Below are 15,450 nucleotides of genomic sequence, written 5' to 3'. Positions count from 1 at the left end.
TGTCTCTGCTCTTAAATTATCCCGGTGAAACTAAAATTCACCTGCACAAGATTTGCAGGCAATATCTACATGAAAGCCTGATCCTGCTTTACGTACTGGTGGCTCGCCAGCTGCCGGATTACCTGATCACAGCTTCCACGGTGCACACGAGCTCCTCTGCCCCGCACTCGCGGGTGTTGATGGGGGGCGGGGAGGTCTGGTACAGGTGGGTTTCAGCGGCCGCCCCGACCTCGCTGCTGTGGTGGTTGGAGTGGCACCTTTTGCAGTAGCGCACGGGCCTGTTGCCATGGCGGCCGCAGCAGCCCGCCGAGAAGCACGTGACGACTGCTCTTCTGACGTGGGAGCTACAGTTCTGGAAAATAAAAAGGAGTTTATCAGGCCACAAGTATCAGGCAATGGAACCAAAAACATGGATGAGAGTCAGCACGAGGGAGCTGGCTCAAGTGCTGGCAATTTCCAAAATCACTCTGTAGAAGCACAGCTGTGTGCAAACTCCTGATGCCAAACATCACTGACCTTCCAGAAAGATAAGCTGAGCCTGGACTTAAATGTCACAGTTGCTCTTCTTCTGCAACACTCCAAACTGACACTTAAGTCATCAGCCTCAATCTCCTGACTTGGAGCAGTCTCTAAATTTTAGAGTAGTTCTCTTAACTCCTGCTTATGCTTCAGAAGGCCTTTTTATGTTACAGGTAGCAACAGGTAGATCCTTAGGAGTGCAAAACCATGGTGCCACCATGCCACAGTTTATGCTATGTAAGGACCTGCTTATCACAGGAAACTGTATGAGCCTCTGAAATATGGACCTCAAATTTCTGCCACCTGGTAATCCAGCCCAACAGAAAAGCTTTCTTTACCACATGAGAACTAGAATATGTTATACACTGTATTCCTTGCTATTAAATTCTTATTAAAACACATTAGCTGGTATGTACTGCAAGCAGATTCTTTTTGTCAGCAATCTTTTCAGAGCCAAGCACTGAAGATTTTCAGTCCATTTATTTTTAAAAATGCACGTTTTACAGTATGATTTTTGTCCAATTTAGGATTAATCCAAGACTTCAAGGAGATGAGAAGATATATAAACACTTAGATATAAATTTCAGCTCTTGTTCTATCCTCTTCATAAGCAGAGTTATAGAATAAAAACAGAGCTCAACAGCATAATTGAACTGCTTTACTAATTGCCACTTCAGCTAAAATCTACAACTCAAATCAACATCATGAGTTTTAACAAAAAGAAACCTGCTGCTGCTGAATCATTTCCATCCACCAATAAATGCATTCATGGATAAATTGTGAAATTTTGGAATGGTACAAAGAAGAACGCACTAGACAGGAATGGAATGACACTAGACACAACATCAAATCATGCCCCATCACACAAATGGCTGAATCTTACCTTCTTCTGACATATAGCAGAAATTTCCGCTGTAAGGGGAAGGCATACAAAACATGAACACAAAATGACCATCTTCCTGATTTACTATGGCAGCCATGGGAAAATGGACATCCTGGATGGAAGTCTCTGGGCTAAACTTGTGTTTCCAGATACTACTGAAACCCCTAAGCCTGCATAAGTTAGGACACTGCACATTTAGGCCTATGGCTATTTCTACATTTAAATGCAGGAACAGCCTTGGTGCATCAAGTGTGACGTGCTCTGCAACTCCTCCACCTTCTGCTTATGCTTCTGCCTCACAGACAGACTTTTAAAAGCACACCTTGTACACACTACTGCGGCAGGCTCTAGGAGACACTGCTCTGATGGGCCTACATGGCTTGTGAAAGCTCTCAGCATAAAAGAGTAGTGAATATGGATGAACAATGTAGAAGCAGCCACTATGTCTGTGGCCCATCATTTCAGAGTGAAATGTTTGCAGATTCAACCTGTAAGCAGTAGCTATTTGATCTGTTGCCCTGGCAACATATGAATCAGTAAGTTTAAGTGGCTGATTAAACAGAAGTGTTTCCCTTAAGTAAATAAAACATTCTTAATCTGGATAAAATTTCAACTAAAAGCAGACAGCCAAAAAATCTCAATTGCTTAAGAATTTTCAGTTTTCAAAGCAAAGAGACAGGCAGTGTCTTCCTTCTATCCCTGGGAGGGTTATTTTAGATAATATGCTGATTAGCCTGTCAACACACTTTGTCTACATTCTAGTAGATAATAAAATATCAGGTTTTCTCACTGATCAAAGGGCAATGATTGGATCAATGACTGGACCATCAAAAAATATTTTATGTCCTTTTCTGATTTCCTTTGCAGTCTCATGTTATAGACTTTCAGCAGCTTTAAGAGCTTTCGAATCAGACTTGGGTTACTGGAAGAACTAGCCCCAGTTTTTGGACACTGCTCTGGGACATAAATACTTTTTAAAAACTTGGCTCCAATCATGAATGCTTCAAGATCTGAAAATCTGTTAAATTGTCTCTGTTTCCTCACACATAAAGAGTTATATAGTATTTCAGATAAAGGATTAGTCAATTCTTCATACTATTTTCAGGACATTAAGCAGCATTAAGTACAAACTGCTTTAAAATTAAAAAAAAATTCCAACACTTTTGAACAGAATGCAGCAGTTCAAGTAAAACAGTATGGAGAAATATCAGAAGCATAGCTTTGTACAACTATGACTAGTTTGTACCTACCCTTAAAATACCTCTTACCTTGTGGCAGAAGAACATCAATCAACCATTCACTGTGATCCCTGTAAACATTAATTTAAATTATATAATAAACATAACAAAATCTTTACATGTATATATATATATATGGATTTATTTTTGCACAGAGGAAATTTAGATAAATCAATGTGGTAGGAGTGCTGCTTTTTTCAAATGTAGTTTTATAAACTGCAGATTGGTTTACATTACGTCTCTTTGTTGTGCTGTCTTACTGTAAATTATCACTTTGCTGATGTTTGTCACCATGTTCAAGGCTTTCAAAAATTACTTTTGAGACCTAAATTTATCAAATTAAAAGAGAGTGCACTCTGAAAGTCTGACAGCTAAGAAATGATAGTGAAAAATAACAGATGAACGTAGAAAAAAACCAAAGTACCAGTACTGTTTCTTGTGAGTGTCCTTAGAAGCTATGCTTCTACCAAATTCAATTACTTTTCCTGCAGCTTTAAATCAATGATGACTTGAAAACCTAAGGTGAGATGTAATTGCTTTTCCCACAGCTGGTGTGATTTAAAGTTGTCTTAAACTGAGGAGAAAAACACTCCTTTAGGTTCTGAACTACCTGTAACCTTGTCCATTTGAAGTAATGACTGGCACTGAATTTAAGTATTACATATTACCGTCGGATTTTGCATGCTAATGCAAACCAAAATAGCAATTTAAAGGTAAAAAAGACAACCAAAAATGAAAACAAAATGAGGTTATTTTATCTCAGGGTATATTCCTTCGAAGTACTGGTCAATCCTGGATCAATTTATTTGATCTCTGCTGTTCCACAGTACATCTTAGAGACTAATCTGAAATACCTGTTACAAAAAAGTATCAAAACCTCTGTAAAAGAGCTTTCACTGTAATGTTCTGCTTTTAATGAAAACTAAAGGATGAGGACTAAATATGTTTCTTAAGCAAAAGCCTGTACATTAATGAGGTTTCCCTATCATAGTCAATGCAACCCACAGTATCCATTCTTTCAGAGATCTCAAATTAAAAACTCTTTAAGCTAGGTGCAAATGCTGATCATGTGGGGTAAATATCCGTAACCCTTATTCATATTGAGCGGCGGTGTGCTCCATATACCTCAACAGGTTCACCTATATAAATTATATGCTAATCATACTGCAATAAAGCAAAACTCCAGAGTTCTGAACTCTGGAGTTTGACAATATTTATCATTTTCCAGCTCTTGGTTTACCTACCCTGCAATTCTTTGGCTGCATTCTTCACAAAGATATAGGGGAGGTGGCTTATCACCCAAAGCCACAGACAGGGACGGGTCAATGCACATCTGAAACGTGGAGAAGGAAAAGGATTAACACTTCTGTTCACTGAAGCTGGCTGAAAAAGTTCAACATGTTAATGCTAGGACATAAAACAGAACACAGCTTTGGTATGCGTTAACAGCATTTAGTATTCTGAAAGAAAATACTCAGCATGTGGCATACAAGATCTCAAACTATTTCTAACAAAGATAGGGATGTAAGTGAAAATGAGAGCCTATAAAAAATAGGACATACTTCAGTACCAGTATTATCATTTTCTGAAAGACAAGTACATTTTGTTATACACTGACATCATTTATTCACTGTACACTTCCACTTTTTTTCCCCAAAGAGACAGCACTTAGAGGATCCATGGCTTAGGACAAGCTAATGTAAAGGTCTAGATTTTTCTTTCCCAACAATGCCTCTTCCAGCAAAATCTAATTTTCAGTCATCGCTGCTTTTAAGTATAGAGCACAACTGCAGTGACAGATCAAAGACTCACAGTTCCCTTGGCAACATAGGTCCAGACTTTGTCTTGCATTAGCTTTTATCCTTTCACATAAGTCAATTACAGAAAACAGTTACAGTTAACAGCCAGTTCCACACACATTTGTTCAAGTGTTTTGTACTACTAAGGAAACACTTAACAGTAGTATGCATACACTGTATGTTAACCACTATGATCAAAACGTTTCTTACTCCATTCAAGTGCAAGACTTTATAAATAAAGGCAAATACCTCTTTGAATGTTTCTCATCTTTGTTAACCAACTCTTCTATTCAAGACAAAATGGGCTGCATTTTTCTGAGTGATGACTGATCAAAGCTGCTTCTGTCAAAATTAGGCTAACAGATCATTCAAAAATATTCAGGTATTTAAGCTGCAAAGCTTGGAACTGCACTTTTTTATATTTTGCTCTATTGTGTTATTAGCCTGAATCTGGTGATCACTACAACATGAAGGAACACCTTTCAGCACTTCTCCTGTGAGAGAGGGATAATTGAGAATGATTGGAGTGTGCAGGAAGGTGGTCCCTTGCAGGACTTTTGAGACAAGTGTCATCATTATGTCCTATCACAGCCTCTGGAAAAGGCTCACTGAAGAACTGTTTGACTAAAGAAATTATATTAGTATTCGAATTGATGCCAGGAAAATTGGTGGTACCTTCATATTTAACTAGATACAAATCAATTAATCAAGTACACCTAACTGTACCATGCTCTGGACTTGGGCTGCTGTTCTTGCTTCTGCTATCAAATTGTTCTGTGAGCCTGGTCAAATCCTTTTCATTTTCACTACATGTGTGAACAGTAAAGATACTATTTACCTCCCTCAAAAAGGGCTGCAGGAAAGGTAAGTAAAGCTTTATTGCTATTTGCTTTAGGACACATTCCAAGCAAAGGATCATAACCAGAGTAGGTGCATTGTATGAGCTCAATCAGGATACCAAGGTGAACATGTACCTACATAACTAAAATAATGTTTCCTGTATACAGTAATATTTGTGCACATATTTATACACATATATGTGTTCAGGAAAACATTTACATGGATTGGCCAGGAGCCAGATTAGAATTTTATAAAGTGCTCTACAACCATCACCATGTTTAATTTCAAGATTTGTCCCGCAGTAGTTACAGGAAAACCTCATCTTGCTTTAGGCAGCCGAAGAACATATTCACAAAGGCCTGGTCCCCTTGGTCTCAACAGGCTTTGCTGTTCCCTTAGCACCTGCTTTTGGTCACCTGCACACAACCACAGCATAGGACTGGGGTCAAAGTGCAACCTCCCCCACCCCAGACAGCTGGGTTTAGCCCCTGAAGTAACAGCAGTACCTTCACAGCTGGTTTGTTAATCGCATTATGGCATTCAATGTGCTGGCAGTGAATAGGATTCCAGGCTGCAAAACCAAAACACGGCTGATTAATAAATGAGAAGAGATATTTATATTCTGTGTGCCTAGCAGTCTCAATTGAGAACAAGATCCTCTTGTACTAAGTAGTATACAAAAATGAGTATAATACAAAAAGCAATTCCTCAAGAAGTTTAATAATTATAATAAACAACCTTGAACATACAGGCCTCCTGACTTATTTACAATATAAACGAACCATGGATTCAGCAAGAAAATGGAAAAAGTAAGACACAGACATTCCTGTTGCAGACCCTTCTTGATCTCACCAACATCCTGAAATAATTAACTATCCTTCCACTCCATGAGCAAGATGGTAGGAGTAGCTGAGTAAATTCAGTTATATTCCCAGGCAAAATGAAAACTCAGCTATGACACCGGAAAATGAGTCCAGAGACAGAATGAGCCTTAGTTGTGTAATGACAAGAAGTAAACAACAAAGGGGTGCTCAAATGGCATCACCTGGATGCTCTGCGGGATGCCCCCAGGTCAAAATGCCATGCAACTGCAGATAATACTCATCCCATTCTGGGATATATTAACAAAAAACTTCTATATAAGAACAAAACCCCAGTCTATCCAGTGCTAGTAACAGTTAAGAAAGAATACTATCCTGCTTAGTTTACAGACCTGCTTGCATGGAAGAAGTGATGCAGAACAGTATATGAAGAATTTTATTTTTTTTCTAAAAAGTCAAGAAAATGTATCAACCCTTCAATGGAAGGCTTTAGAACAGATCAGACAAACTTCTATCGGGAACATTCAGGTTGCACTTGAGTTGGTCTAGGGGTCCTCTAAGATTTCTTCCAACCCTTCGTTTTTACAATTTAAAATGTCATATTCTGGTCTAGAAATTTTAAAAATGATCAAAACATATGCCATATGACAGATATTACTTGAAACAGGTTGAGACAGACAAGCAGGACAAGCAAGTCATGAGTTGTTGCTAGACAGTCATCCCTGTGGCAGCACTATCCCATCAGTATCTCTGGGGAGTCTGGCAGACAGAGGACTTTGTACCATCTACCTACTCCAGCTGCATTCCTGACTTTGTCTCGCATTTTCATCCTATAATCAACCTTGAGAATTTATCCATTATACTAACCGCACCTGACATCACCTGACTTTTTTTAATAGTAACAGCCAGATAAGAAGTCTTAGGAACAGCAGCAGTGTTAGCAGCTGGCACAACAAAGGCAACCAAAGCAATAATTGAAAGGAACATAAACCAGAACTGTTGTGAGGCCCAGGCAGCAGTTTCACAGACCATTTGTTACAAACACAATATTTATTTCGTCTCCTGTTCTGGTTTAGTTATTATTGGGAGTAAGACAACATATTTACTAGCCACGATCTGAGTTTTTATTTTTCATAACATCTTCTGAAAATGCAGATAAACGGATATTGCATGTAGTTATCAAAGTACAATTTATCAAACAAAAAAAGGTCAAAATACATCATAGAACTGTAAAAACATGACTTTAACACTTCTCATAATTCATTTATTTTGGGCTATACAAAACCAGCTGCACTGACCTGTGTACTGCAGTCCTCTGTACTCACTGATTGCCCCAGGGGGTTTTAAATTGGGCCAATAGTGAAATAACATTTGTACCGCTGGAGGTTTAACTTGAGATGGTCCATAGGCTATCACATATAGCAAATCCTAAGGAAAGACATGTACAAAACAGTTATTTTTACAAGGTAACAAACCACAATTCAATATATTGTACTGCCGTTCAAAAGATAGCTGAACACACAAAACTAATACATTTCATGCCCTAACAAACTTCCTTTTTATGCTCTTAGATTAGATGACCAACTTCAATGCTTCTGAGTTTGATCAGAGCATGCAATAGCAACCACCCACCACCCCACAGTGCACTAACAGAGCAAATTGAATTCTCTGTCTAGCTGCGGAGCAAAGAGGTGAGATACGGATAAACAACCAGATTCAGAGCACATTCAGACAACAATACTCACAAATAGTTCTCACAAAACTTCAGTCCCACAGGAACTGAGAAGCCTGCTCATTATTAAAATTGCCACTAATTGGAGCCACAACCACATAGCACTTAGGAAACAGAGCTCTGTTCTACAAAGCATGGAACAGCCTCTGTAAACTAAAAATTAGAGGGACCTTCCTCTCCATAATCCAGAGGGAGGATTGGATATAAAGATCATTTACAACTTCTTGGCATACAGTTGGTTCAATTTTCAAGCCATCTGGTTTTTGTTACTACCCAACCACAGTCATTTCCACAAAGTATATGATCATAAACTTACTTTCCATACTTCTTGCTTATATTTCATGAGGCATTCCAATAACTGGCAGTGATACACTGAGAGAGAAAAGAGTATAGACTTAATACAGAAATGGAAACTGAGGTTAAAGAAGTGATGGAATCAGATGATTGGCTTTGCTTTGTCCATCTAAAACTCTACGCCTCATTCAAATATTTTTCATTTTAAAGGGCTTGCTAAAGAATCATTGCCCTGAGAGTCATCACAAAATGTAAGAAAACCTAATATTAGTAACTTGTTTCTGTCAAGAAATGCAGGAAGATTATTACCATGAGGGTAAGAGCTTTTTGCACAGCCGTGGAGATCTTTTTCAAACACATCTAGTTTAAGAATATCTGCTGAATCACTAAAACTTTGTCCTTCTGCCACAACGTAAGTGGGTATCTTGTCATTCATCTTGAGGCAGCAATGGAAATCATATGTAACAATATATTATTCCCACATATACCAAAGGCTGTAGGAGCCACTCTGCATCAAACAAACATGAGAGCCAAGTGAACTACTTTACCTGTCTGACTTCCCAAAAACCCCAGGGCAACATTTTTCTCTGATGTTTTGAACACAGAAATCACAAAAACAAAAACAGAACATTTAATGAAAAAAACTGACTTCTGCAAGCAGCTTTTAAAAATGGTGTTCTGCTTTTATCTACCTGTGTGAAGCACATTAGCATGATGTGACACTCCTGATGCACACGATGCAGTGTGGGGTTCCTCCACGCACACACCATCTACCCATCCACATAAGACCAGAGACAGGTGACAGTCGGCCATCATGCAATGTAACAGCTCACTGGGGTTAAATATTGTTTTGATTTGGTTATGTGATCCCAGTGGTTTAACAGGGACTGCGTCACTTTTGTTTAGATACTCATAATTACATTTAACTTCTTTATAGTTCCATTAAGCCTGCAGCCAGCATTACTTGTCTTCTTTAGAAAGGTAGTACCAGTTGTGAATTTGGTGATACTTGAATCATCGTATAACACAGTTACTATGAATTTCTGTAGTCAAGGTAAGCGGTATTTCTCTCCAACACTGATGTTAGATATAACATTACATTCTGATCTCAAACATGAGTAGATCAGAGTCTCCAATCCTGGGCCAAATCCTCTTTCTTCATCACAAAGTGATCTCTTACCTACATAATGATTACTTCCAGCATGATGTTCAGAAACCCAAGTTTTGACTAAAATAACTCATTTTACATCCTGTTCTGGATAATGACACAGATTTTTCCCATCATCAAAACTTTTCTGATTGCACTGGACAATACTTCCAGACTGATCATTTCAGAAAAAAATGATACTATGTTTCATGTTTACACATACCTGGGTTTGATGTGTACTGCATTGCAATCATCAGCATTGATGATGCAGACAGATTGACATGTGCTGGAACACCTTCTCGTTTTGAAGATCCCACTTAAAAGAAAGGAAAAAACAAATAAATTTTCTATTGTAATAGGAAAATCAGGTGAGAATAGCATGTAACTGATTCCAACTCTTGCAGATAAAGTTCCTAAGGTACCATGTCATGAAAACAAAAATCAAAAAGAAAGAAAAAAAACCCTAAAAAACTAGAAACACACTGTATTGGGGGGTGAAACACCTTTTCTGGTGGAAGAGAAAGATGGCTAGGTATTGATTCACAGAGCATGCACCTGGTTTTCCAGATCATCCCCAAAACTGCATTAACCAGTTGCCTTCTCAGGCCCTCTCCTTCAGAACCCACAGACAGGACAAAATAACATCACTTGTATACCAAGTGCACCTAGGCCTTGGATTGTAGGAGGGGTAAAGAGGAGCTGGAGAGTGAGGAACCAAGAACAAATGGAAAGCCTGCTGTTGAGGTGTACTGAGGAAGGGCTGGGGCTGGTGATAGCTGCTGGTGTATGGCACAGATTACTTTTCAGGGAGCATCTGGTAAGAGCTCAAGTTACAGCGACATACCAGAAACATAGTCCCATCATTATGTGAACTGTGCTGAGATAGTGATGAAGAGCAGCACTGAAGTGTACCTTTTACCTCACACAGAATGTGGCTGGAGCTCCTCCTGGTTTCCTATGAAGTGGGTTACTGTTAAATGGTATACTTGGAAAAACCCTGCAGAACTTTTACATGGCAACATGGCTTTGAAGGCAAGCTCCTACACAGAGATATCACATGTATCTTTCCATCCTCACAGCCCTCTCCCAAGCCTGGCTGCCAGGACCCAAATACCAAGCATTTGGGATAGAAGCACAGAACTGTAGCTACCAGCTCAGTGAGCTGTTTTCATCCCTCCCATCTGGCTCTCCAACTGCTTAGGCAATCTCTTGCATCCTCCCTTTCAGTTTGAATCAGAATTAAACACTAAGGGAAGGAAAGGTTCTGCACTTGCCTTGCAAAGGAGCATATAATTCCCAGCAGGGAAAGACAAGGACACTAATTAAAAGAACACTCAAATAGAAACGAAGGAGGGAAGAGAAAATGGAGAATTTCTCCCTGTCTATTCTCCACATGACCCAACGTTACTATGGCTCTCTTCATTGCACTTCATTCATTTATTTTTTAATCTTATCCACACAAATAAGAGCCCCCAAATTATTACAGAAAAGTGTATTTGTATGGATTTAAATTGAAAAATACTTGGCAGCTCTAACTGGGCAATTAAACATGGTCATCAGCAAAAAAGTAGGACAGTACTAGATTAGTAAATTTAAAAAGCAGCAGACTGGTTTCATACAGAAATCTCACCAAAACTGATAGAGAAGAAAGGCAGCATGACAAATGCAAATGCAAAGATGCAATCTCTGTCAAGGGCAGTTGGGGAACTATTTAAGTTGGGGAATCTATTTAAGTAAACCAAGGATTTGACTCAACCAGTTATTCTGAGGTATAGTTCTACAGATCTGAGGACAGACAGGATATGTCACCACCTTCAGCTGTTCTCTATCAGGTAACAGCAGCAGGAAAAGAAGTTGTTTAATGCAACATTCTGTTCTTAACACAAAGAGGACGTATTGCACATATGTATGAAATAGATCTTAGTAATTTTCATTTGCATACTGTCATTAGACCTGTCAAAGTTAATAAGAGAAAACCTCATTACAATGTATTAAAAAGGACTATTTTACATGGGAAAACTGAGGTACAGGAGAGTTAGGGGAGTTTTCCAAAATCATTGACTGGTCAAATTAGAAAATACAGGTGATAAATGTGCATTAAATATTAATCTTAAAACACTGGACCATGCTTCTTTCAGCATTTTCTGCACACTTAAATGACATCACTCTTGATCTCTGTACAGAAGCTGTTCATGTTTTTCCATAAAGGTCAGGAATATAGCAGTAAGGAGAAGACAGTCTCACAAAATCACAGAATGGTTAATGTTAAAAGGGACCTCTGGTGACCATCTTGCCCAGTCCCTCTGCTCAAAGAAAGGCAACTAGAGCAGGTACCCAGGGGAAATTGTGTTTTGAGCATCTGCTAGGATGGAGAATCTGCAACTGCTCTGGCAAACTGTTCCAGTGTTTGGTCACACACAGTAAGAGGCTTGTTGGCTAAAACTGACCTAATATTGACCCTAATGATTCTGTCTGCAGAAAATGGTTACATTTCTCATTACTACTGAAGTCCTAACAAGCTTTTTGTCAGGTACATAGACAAGCATTCAGAACACACCCCAAGACCCACAATGTGCAGGGACTATGAAATTAAGTAATCACGTGACATCCTCAGGGAGGGGAAGTAAAAGAAAGAATGGGAAAAAAGGCAGGGACCCTCAGATTCAGTCCTAACACTTATGGATAGGAGAAATTACAGGCACAGCTATTTAGTACAGAACTTAGAGAGAAAGAGCTGAGTAGACAGAGGGAGAAAAATCAGAAATTCATCACAACATCATTACACTGAGAAAAATCATACTTGTACATCCAGATATAGTCCAGATGCAAAAATCACGCTTGTTGCTATTGCTATTACTTCAGCAGCAGTTTGACCATTGATTCTGCATTCAATACTCCCACTGCTGGCACTGAAAGCTCTTTGAGTCTGAAAACAGTGATTTCTTAAATAAACTTCACACTTTAAATGAAGGAAGAATTCACACAAAAACACAGCATAACAAATAAATAAAAATTATAGAACTATTTCCCTTGGAAAATCAGTCACACGAAATTATTTTATGTATGTAAGTAGACTGGTGTTCCATCACTATTCCATAACAGATCAAATTTTGATTCGTACAGTCTGATACTATTATGTGCCAAGACAAAACAATACTAGAATGAGTTCTACTTACATATAGCCATAGGCAGAAAAGATGTGCTGAGATACTCTATAATATCCTTGTGCAGAAATGGAGGAAAGGTAGCTAATGTTGAAATCATTGTATAGGGTAAAGTACTCAAAATATCATCACTGAGAAAAGGAAGTAAGCATGTAGTAGTGTAAAAAATTGATTGCCCAAGATCTGTTGAATAAAATGAAAGAAATATAAAATCATTACAGTGAAAAAGTAGTTATGACTATGTACTTTTTTGTTTACAAAACTAAAAAAAAAAAGTTCTATTTAAATTCAAGCTTTCCTCTCAAAGTAACTGGGGAAGATAATCATTGCAGACAAGTGACTTCACCCATTTTTAAGACCCTCCTAAATAGAGAGAAACAGTTGTTGAACACTACTCAGAAGAGTTTGAAGGGAATATGAATACTACAGCCAATAAAATAATTGGTTAAAGTCAATGTTGATTTTAATCATAAAGGGATTAATGTATGATGGCTTGAATTTAAACAGAGATGCTACGAGAATCAGAATTTGAAATGCACATTGTATGGAAGGCCAGATTTTGCAAAAAGCATTCTAGTCTTTATCATTCATGTTAAAATAAGAGCTTTATTTTAATAACCCTCAAGAGTTCTACAAAGTACCTCACATATACTGACTACAGGAAGCATCGCTATCTTTCAAACCACATGTGATTAAACGACAGATCTTGATTTCCTGGGAAACCTTTGAGGCCAAAAGTGGCCAGAGTTTAAAGGAAAAGAATATTTATCAAGATTTTCTATACTTTTTCTAATTAATCACGTTGTAACTCTTTGGAAAGGATACTTAATAACAGTGCAACATTTTAAGATCCAAAGAGAAGGGATAGTTTATTGCGTATCTGGGCACTGTGGAATCTTTATACTCTCTCCCAAATGAGGAATTGAGCTGGTGCCCATAACCCTCTGACAAAGGTTACAGCACTCAAGGAACCCCAAGTTTGAACCTGAATGATGATCCAAAGACATCAGAAGGCCTTTCTCCTGCATGAGAGGCATTACTTTTGTTAATTATTCCCCAGCCTTAAGTATGTTACACAGGCCTTCAGTCTCACCTGTACAACTGGTGTGATTTAAAACCGTCTCTGGAAAGCCAGAGAGATCTGTAGCTGTAAACATCCTGGGTCATACCAAAAACTAAAATCAGCGCTCCATTTCAGTGGTTCTGGCCAGCTTTCTATGCAAGGGTCTGACCAGACCCTCAATGCTACAGAGTGCTTCTCTCTTGCAATACATATTTATCAGTTAAACACTGTCTTTTATAACCTGATTGGGCCTAAGCTCAGGATTGCCTAGCACAACAGTTGTACTTACCCAAACAAAACTGATTGTTCTGATAAAAAAATACATATTTCTTTTAGTCAATTACTAAGCTGAGGAAGAAATAAGTAACAAGTTTTGCAGCAAAATTTAATTCTCCACACACAAAACCATACAAAATAGCAAGTGATCTCTCCTTGCCCCAAGCATGAGTCAACAAAATTATTCCTGGCACATATTTATCTAAAATGTTCTTAAAAACCTGCAAGACAGTTCACTCGTTGTCCTGTCAATTCATCCTAATGCTTAAAAGTCTTTATCATACAAAGATCTTCTTTATAAAAAAAAATTTCCATTGCTGCCATTTAAGTGTATAACTTCTTATCCTGATCAACTACAACCACAAATAGATTGGTTTAGTTTATTTCTCCTCACAGCAACCACATTTTCATATGATAATCACATCTCCCATTTTTCTCTAAGCTAGATAAACGAAATTTTTTGGGGTTTTCTCTCACTGTTCACATTTTCTAGACCTCACATCATTCTTGTTTTTTACCTGGACTCTTCACAAATAGTACGTGTTTTTTCTGAACCTAGATGGACAAATCTGAAAATTTTACTCCAGCTGAGGCCTTGCTAGGGCTGTTAGAATAATAAACACAATGCTTTGGGTGTCTCATACACAAAAAAAAAATGTTTACCACATTGCTAGAATAATATTTATATATTAGTGACTTATGGTCTTCTCTGATCCACTGTTAACACTCAGAGCTCTCTGCAGCACAAGCCAGTATTACCTCCTTCTCCTTTGATTTTCTCACTTAAGCATAGTATTTTACATTTCTCCTTTGGACACATTTCAAAACAGAATGCAACTTGCCACAATTACTTGAATCACGTATCTTTCACACAAAGCACATGCCAGTAACCATCTTGATAATACCTACAAATCCAAGTGCTTTCTCAACTCTATCAGCTAAGTAAAAAATTAAAATATTTAATAACACTAGACCCAGCACAGACTCCTGTAAGATTTCCCATTGGTATATGCTTCCAGCTGCCAAGCCACTCCTAGAGTGTTTTCCTCAGGTGGGGACCATGTCCCAGGTTGCCTATTAGGATGTAAAATGACACAGCAACAAAAATGTGACTAGGGACAGGAAAACCATGCAAGGAGAGCCACTGTTTGTTGCCATAAGAAAAAATTATGTTTGTCCAATGTTATTTGTTCTTTACAGGTCTTCATTGATTGTTAATTATCACCATGTTATCTATTTAGGAAAAGACTGTTTTGATAATTAACTCCTCCATTTCTAAGAATTGAAGTCAACAAGTCTATAATGTGCTATGGGCCCTGCTTTTGCAAGATCATACCATTTCCTAGTGCAGCAGCCTTTGATTCAAACACACTGCTGCCAGCTCAAATGGAATTCATCACTTAACAGAAACAACTTTCCTCCTGAAGAATTTCAACAGCATTATCAGATAGACAACCACCTTCCTATACTGAATTATGTAAGTAATACATCATAATACCACAATGGAAATTAATATTTGGCTAATACATAGAGAGAATACTGGGCTACTGGATCCCAGTATGGAAAGCGTAACAGATTAACAAGCCAGACAGATGCAGAGCAGAACTCGAGGGAAAACAACACAAATACAGCACAGTCACAAAAGAAAGCTTGCAGCTAATTTAAAACATAAGA

At 38.2% G+C, this 15,450-nt stretch overlaps 1 protein-coding gene across 14 annotated transcripts in view; it reads right to left on the bottom strand.

Moving 5' to 3' along the window:
- UNC79 (unc-79 homolog, NALCN channel complex subunit) overlaps positions 1–15,450 on the bottom strand; it is a 107,378-nt gene that overhangs the window by 79,787 nt on the left and 12,141 nt on the right. For 13 of the 14 annotated variants that reach the window (XM_042047455.1, XM_042047456.1, XM_042047466.1 and 10 more), the window contains 9 exons: positions 12,450–12,620; positions 9,497–9,589; positions 8,149–8,204; positions 7,399–7,528; positions 5,786–5,850; positions 3,885–3,973; positions 2,671–2,711; positions 1,403–1,431; positions 123–352 (listed from right to left, as the gene is read on the bottom strand). In XM_042047455.1, coding sequence (XP_041903389.1) covers positions 123–352; positions 1,403–1,431; positions 2,671–2,711; positions 3,885–3,973; positions 5,786–5,850; positions 7,399–7,528; positions 8,149–8,204; positions 9,497–9,589; positions 12,450–12,620 — 904 coding nt within the window. Of the gene's footprint in view, positions 1–122; positions 353–1,402; positions 1,432–2,670; positions 2,712–3,884; positions 3,974–5,785; positions 5,851–7,398; positions 7,529–8,148; positions 8,205–9,496; positions 9,590–12,449; positions 12,621–15,450 lie in introns of those variants that run through there. The other variant, XM_042047465.1, reaches the window with a different exon arrangement.

The sequence above is a fragment of the Corvus kubaryi genome, unplaced genomic scaffold (assembly GCF_017639235.1).
Source record: "Corvus kubaryi isolate FWS band 111438036 unplaced genomic scaffold, C.kubaryi_AGA036_p1.0 66, whole genome shotgun sequence".
NCBI classification, from domain to species: domain Eukaryota; kingdom Metazoa; phylum Chordata; class Aves; order Passeriformes; family Corvidae; genus Corvus; species Corvus kubaryi.
Note: the sequence above shows the minus strand (reverse complement) of the source record. Positions and strands in the feature narration are given on the sequence as shown.